We start from the raw sequence: 6,732 nt of genomic DNA, 5'->3' as shown, positions 1-6,732 counted from the left end.
GCTTGGCTACCTTGTGAATGAGGATCACTCTCAATGTACTTCTGAGTCAAAATAAAGGTTGATTGATTTATAGTTTTGGGAAGATTTTGGCCTTAAACGTCATTCATGGTGGAGGGATACATGCAGGGCGCTGTGAGGCAAAATAGTCCCCAAAGAAATTATTATTTCAGATTTTCCACTATTTTCCATCATTAACATTATAAATACTGTGATATATATTGTGTATTGTTATGTTAAATATTTGCCATATCTCTGTCTGACAGAATGAAATGGTGTTTTTGTCTTTTTTAACCCGTTAATGTTCATATCTGGAATTTTATATCTGCATCAGTCTGTATGTTCTCTGAGCTCTGAGCGCAAACCTGAACAAACTTGTCAGACTGTTAGAAATTAAATGAAATGACTAAGAAATGAGATTTCATCACTTAAATTAACACTGAAACAACAGAGCACAACTAAAAGAATCTATATTTAATAGTAAAGATTAGATATAATTAAAAAATTAATCAAACGTGCTGATAGACTTTCAAGATCAGATGATCACAGTGAAGATTAAAGATATTACAATAAAACGAAACAATCCACAATCATCTAAACAGAATCTTTATTTATAAAAAGCTATTTTAAAAGTGAGAGGCAGATGCTTCTCCTCACTGCAGTGATACACAGTTCAGTAAAAATGACTCTTTGGTGAAGCTGAATTACAGAGAGATCAAAGTGAGCTGAGTGTCTGATTGAGCTTTGGATCAGAGCAGCTGATAAACTGCAGTGATAAAGCATCTTTACTTCTTCTTCATTTCCTGAACACATCGAGGACAGAACCTGAGGATCGAGACAAACACACACACAAATGATAATACTACTACTAATAATAATGCAGTAATATTAATATTCAGAGAGTTAAATAACGCAGTATTAATAATGAAACAGGTTTAAAGTGATGCAGTGAGAATCTCACCATTTCCCCTTCGGTTTAGTCGTAAGATCAACACAGGCAAAGTGAAACCATTCAATAGGACACTGTTAAAAACAATGAGGGCGATTAATGTTTCCCATAATCCTTCATTTTGTTTTTCTTTATTCTGGGACCCATTTTTCAGAAACTGCTTTATTCTAAAACTGTTTTTTTGTCTTGCTGCAGAGAGTAAAAACTGAACAGACATTAGAGAAAATGTACCTTTTTACTGAGTAATTAATCAGCCAGTGTGCGACTCTTAGAGTTTTAGAGGTGTAATTTCTCTTGGCTGCTGTGATAAAGACTCTCTGCTCTGACTGAAACATCTACACAGTGTCACTGCAGGAGAACCAGGAGTTCCTTTAAATGATCATCTCAAGTTTATATTGATTTTCTTCCTGCTGGAACTTTGTGTATAAATACACTCTGTACATGCAGAATGTAAACTGAACGTAAATGTAATTGATTATATAACTCACTGTATAATTAAATATGTAATTATATTTAAATTGTATACCGACAGAGTTAATAACTCTGTAAAGGGTTGAGTGAGTGTGTGAGCTTATGAACTGTTATAGATTATTAACTGAATGTGTGATAAATGTACGTATTGAGTCAAATCAGATTCAGAGCAGCTCTGCTTACATCAGCATTGTCACAGCCAATCATCTCTCCGTATGAGACCTGACTGCACAGGCAGTAGGTGGGCTCATTAGGGTCCACCGGCATGTCCAGAACGTCTGAGGGGTGCATGGCCAGGAGAGCATCACTGAGGATCACCATCAGAGAGACAGACACATTTTACATTACATCTGCACAAATAAATCACTCGGTACTGTATTAATATTAATACAACCCAAATAGCACATTAAAATAAACACAACCCAAACAAATAACACGATAATATAAACACAATCCATATAAATAACACATCAGTATAAACACAATCTATATAAATAATACATTATTATAAATACAATGAGAGTCAAATAAATAACACATTAACATAAATATAAATCATTTAAAACAGCAACCTTCACAGAGAGGCACAAATAAATAACTCAGTACTGTATTAATATTAATATAACCCCATACAAATAACGCAGTAATATATACACAATATAACACAATATACACAATCCATACAAATAACACATTTAAATAAATACAAAATCATACAAATAACACATTTAAATAAATACAAAATCATATAAATTAACACATTAAAACAGCACTGAAGTTTATATTAAACCATCACAGACAGTCAGACAGACAGACAGACACTCAGCTAGTTACAGTCAGTCAGACAGACAGACACCCAAGTCAGTCAATCAGACAGACAGATAGACAGACACTCAGTCAGACAGACAGGTACGTGTACAGATGGATTAATTGACGAGATTCTAACGTCTCAGTGCAGAACCTTCAGTGTGACTGCAGATGTTAGTTTATTCTTTAGAATTTTGAGTTTCTCCTGACTGTACCTGCCCTTCTGTGCCGTCTGTTTAGGAGACTCGTGATTGGATGTTTTCTGGCTCCGCCCACTGCACCTCCTCTTCTCTCTGACGCTTTTATCTTCTGTAAAGAGGAAATTTCCTTCAGAAGGTCTGAAGCACAGAGACTCACTTCATCACTGAGAGCAGCGACACTGCAGCTCCCCCTGCTGTCAGACGCATCCAACTACAACTGCTAACAAATTATATTAATATTATTAAAATTAAAGAATTTAAAAATGATTTTGAGCACAGCATATGCACACGTGCCTGAAGGCTCACTGTCCATTTTATCAGCTCCTCTGACCATACAGTTTCTCTCTGTAGTTCTACAGTTACAGACTGTAGTCCATCTGTTCCTCTGCATACTTTGTTAGCCCCCTTTTACCCTGTTCTTCAGTGGTCACCATTCTTCACTGATGTGATAGTATGTGCTAAGCTGGTGCGAGTGGATCAGACACAGCAGTGCTGCTGGAGTTTTTAAACACCTCAGTGTCGCTGCTGGACTGAGAACCAAAAACATCCAGCCAACAGTGTCCTGTGGGCAGCGTCCTGTGACCACTGATGAAGGACTAGAGGATGACCAACACAAACTGTGCAGCAGCAGGTGAGCTATCGTCTCTGACTTTACATCTACAAGGTGGACTAACAAGGTAGGAGTGTCTAATAGAGTGGACAGTGAGTGGACACAGTGTTTAAAAACTCCAGCAGCACCGCTGTGTCTGATCCACTCAGACCAGCACAACACACACTAACACACCACCACCACGTCAGTGTTACTGCAGTGCTGAGAATGATCCACCACTCAAATAGTACCTGCTCTGTGAGGGTCCATGGGGGTCCTGACCACTGAAGAACAGGGTAACAAAGCATGCAGAGAAACAGATGGACGACAGTCTGTAACTGTAGATCTACAGACTGAAACTATACGGTCAGTGGAGCTAAAAAATGGACAGTGAGTGTAGAAACAAGCTACTTTATTTCTTCATGTGGAGTTTTTGGTTTTCTGTATTAATCAGTGCTGTTCAGATTTCTGCATATTTCTCAGATGAGAACCTTTCAGAGTGAGTTTATCTTACTTCTGCTTTTCTTTTCATCCGAACTCTCCTGACCGCTGGAGTCCAGTTTGTCCTTCAGCTCACTCTCGAAGCGCGCCAGTTCAGCATCCAGCCGCCGAATGTGTTTATCCACCTGCGTACATGAGCGTTAATGTCACAGGACAAGAAAAACAACAACAAAAACAACAACAACAGAAACAGCGTCACACTCACCATCTCGTATATCTGCATCGCCAGCTGCACTTTATCGTCACTGAACTCTCTGCACTTGTTGTAGGCGTTTTCAATCCTCTTCAGGTGATCTACTCGCTCCTCAGATGACAGGTCCCTCACGTTCGCAGTGTATTCAGCCGCGAGATTATCGATCTCCGCTTTCTTCCCTGCAACGGCAAACAAAAACAAGGAAAATATTAAAGGGAAGCCTGACTGTTTAGACTTACAGGCCCCAGTATGTCCATTCAAATATACTGTATTAACCAAGCAAAATACTGTATTTATTATTAACAATAGACCAAACCCTTTTACCTGTAGGCTATATCCTTCAGCCTTTCCAGCTTTAGCTAGAACTTGACTTTACTGAGAAGAAACACTTTCTGACTGTCTTATTTTCCCAATGCAAACATATGACATCATCACAGTGCGACAGTGGTGGCCAAATAGTGAAGGACTTTTGCCTGTTTGTCTTTTTTTTATAATAAATAAAACATTCCAGTTTGGTTTACACGTCATATTTTAACAGTGTTGGACATGTAAACTGTTTTAGACGTACAAGTCTTAATCTAGAAGCTGCCCAGTGATGCTGTTTTGCTTTGCGTGTCTCTGGTCACTCTGCTGTGCTGCTGCGGTTTGTTTATTTATTTGAGTGTGTAGCTGAATATTATTAACTGACCACGCAAAACCGAAAGTACCTTCAATCCTGCCGTCCAGGTCAGTCATTAAAGAGAAGTTTCTCTGCAGTTCGAAGGGAAGACCCTCGATACCTGAGGAGTTAGAGAAAAGATCTCATACATCAGGTGTTATTAACTTTGAACCGTCAATTCAGAGCGGTTTGGTGTGAAATGGTTCAGATGTCTTTACAGTGGTGGTGATAGGAACCAGGGGTCGCCATGACTACAACACAAATATAGACATTTTATTTACTATCCAGAACCACCAGTGAACCTACACGAGTCTTCTGAGTTTATATGGAATGTTGATGATGGAAAATAGTGGAAAATCTGAAATAATAAGTTTTCTTTGGGGACTATTTTGCCTCACAGCGCCCGGCATGTATCCCTCCACCATGAATGGAGTTTAAGATCTCTAAACTATCATAAAACAGTGTCTCAGTCATCAGGCAGTGAATTCATAACCATTTCATGTAGGAACTTTCTGTGAGGGAGCTTTTAGAGGTGGACGTCTGGTTCCTATCACCACCACTGTGAACAGTTCTGACTCGGTAAGTTTATCTAGAACAAAGCGTTTCACACCAAACCACCCTGAAACACTCTGTTCACACTCTAAATCTTTAAGTATGTATAAAATATATGTTAATTATGTAGAGATCCCTTTTAAGTTTAAGTTTATCTAGAACAGAGTGTTTCACACCAAACCACTCTGAACGACTTTGTTCACATCTTAACCAGTTAATCATATAGGAATTTTGGGAAATGGGTGGAATTCCCTTTAAGCCCTATATACATATACACTGATCAGGCATAACATTCTGACCACCTCCTTGTTTCTATGCTTATTGTCCATTTTATCAGCTCCACTTACTATATAGGGTCACTCTGTAGTTCTACAGTTACAGACTGTAGTCCATCTGTTTCTCTGCATACTTTGTTAGCCCCCTTTTACCCTGTTCTTCAGTGGTCAGGACCCCCATGGACCCTCACAGAGCAGGTACTATTTGGCTGGTGGATCATTCTCACTGACGTGGTGGTGGTGTGTTAGTGTGTGTTGTGCTGGTCTGAGTGGATCAGACACAGCAGTGCCGTTGGAGTTTTAAACACCTCAGTGTCACTGCTGGACCGAGAATAGTCCACCAACCAAAAATATCCAGCCAACAGCGTCCTGTGGGCAGCGTCCTGTGAGCACTGATGAAGGACTAGAGGATGACCAACACAAACTGTGCAGCAGCAGATGAGCTATCGTCTCTGACTTTACATCTACAAAGTGGACTGACAAGGTAGGAGTGTCTAATAGAGTGGACAGTGAGTGGACACAGTGTTTAAAACTCCAGTCAGTGTTACTGCAGTGCTGAGAATGACCCACCACCCAAATAGTACCTCCTCTGTGAGGGTCCATGGGGGTCCTGACCACTGAAGAACAGGGTAAAAGGGGGCTAACAAAGTATCAGAGAAACAGATGGACTACAGTCTGTAACTGTAGAACTACAAAGTGCACCTATATAGTAAGAGGAGCTGATAAAATGGACAAAGAGTGTAGAAACAAGGAGGTGGTCAGAATGTTATGCCTGACCAGTGTGTAACTTATAGAGAGAGAAAACAGAAAACAAAGTGTGATTTTACCAGTAAAAGCATAAAAGCCATTATGTAACATTAGTATAAACACAAATAAGTAAACAGTCAGAACAACGAGCTGTTGTTCAGGGTGTTGGTCACCCTGCTGAAAAAGGACCATTAGAAACCACTAGGATTAAAAGTTAATGGTTTTGCTTTTTAATGAGATTTTAATGGTTTGACCATTAGTTTCCTGTAAAACACCTTTAGATCAGAGGCCTTTAGACCTTTAAATGCCTTTAGAATCAGCCACTGGTCACCTGTTAAACCATTAGGGCCCTTTACACTGTGATATCAACCCATTAAAAAGCCAAAACACATTACAAAACCATCAGGAACCAGCAGACGCACTTAATGGCTGCTGTGTTTTTCAGCAGGCGGAGGAAGCTGGTGAACTTCAGCCCCGATCAGAGTTTATAATCAGTGTTATCTGTAACTCTCAGTCCAGCAGCGGCTCTGTGCAGCTTTTCGGTTCACTTACTGTCCAGATAATGTTCTAGATACATCGCTGTGGCCATTTCCGTCCGCACTGAGTCTCTCCGTCCGGTCAGCGGTAACTTTCCCCGCGCTGCGTTCAAACGGCTCCAGTTCAGCTGATCAGCACAGCATACTGAGCCCACCAGAACCGGCTATAAACCAGCTATAAACCAGATATAAACCCATCCGCAACGTCTACAGATCAGCGCTGCTACCGCGCTGCACTTCCGCCAAAACTTCGCCCC

The 6,732-nt window shown here is 40.2% G+C and overlaps 1 protein-coding gene across 1 annotated transcript; it reads right to left on the bottom strand.

Moving 5' to 3' along the window:
• Positions 1-587: 587 nt before the first annotated feature.
• On the bottom strand, positions 588-6,681 carry ing5b (inhibitor of growth family, member 5b). The gene is made up of 8 exons (XM_036596625.1): positions 6,492-6,681; positions 4,415-4,486; positions 3,720-3,886; positions 3,528-3,639; positions 2,440-2,533; positions 1,601-1,724; positions 959-1,020; positions 588-822 (listed from the first exon to the last, which is right to left on the bottom strand). The coding sequence occupies exons 1-8, from the start codon at positions 6,526-6,528 to the stop codon at positions 783-785; spliced, it is 708 nt and encodes a 235-aa protein (XP_036452518.1). The 5' UTR covers positions 6,529-6,681; the 3' UTR covers positions 588-782.
• Between the last annotated feature and the right edge of the window lie 51 nt (positions 6,682-6,732).

This window comes from Colossoma macropomum, unplaced genomic scaffold (assembly GCF_904425465.1).
Source record: "Colossoma macropomum unplaced genomic scaffold, Colossoma_macropomum, whole genome shotgun sequence".
NCBI classification, from domain to species: domain Eukaryota; kingdom Metazoa; phylum Chordata; class Actinopteri; order Characiformes; family Serrasalmidae; genus Colossoma; species Colossoma macropomum.
This window is presented reverse-complemented; position numbering and strand designations above follow the sequence as displayed.

Excerpts from the sequence above, each read along its gene's own strand:
- ing5b (XM_036596625.1), bottom strand. The coding sequence starts at position 6,528 with ATGGCCACAGCGATGTATCTAGAACATTATCTGGACA. Across the intron at positions 3,640-3,719 it reads CGATGCAGATATACGAGATG|GTGGATAAACACATTCGGCG; the intron begins GTGAGTGTGACG and ends TCATGTACGCAG. Across the intron at positions 2,534-3,527 it reads GGATGAAAAGAAAAGCAGAA|AAGATAAAAGCGTCAGAGAG; the intron begins GTAAGATAAACT and ends TCCTCTTTACAG.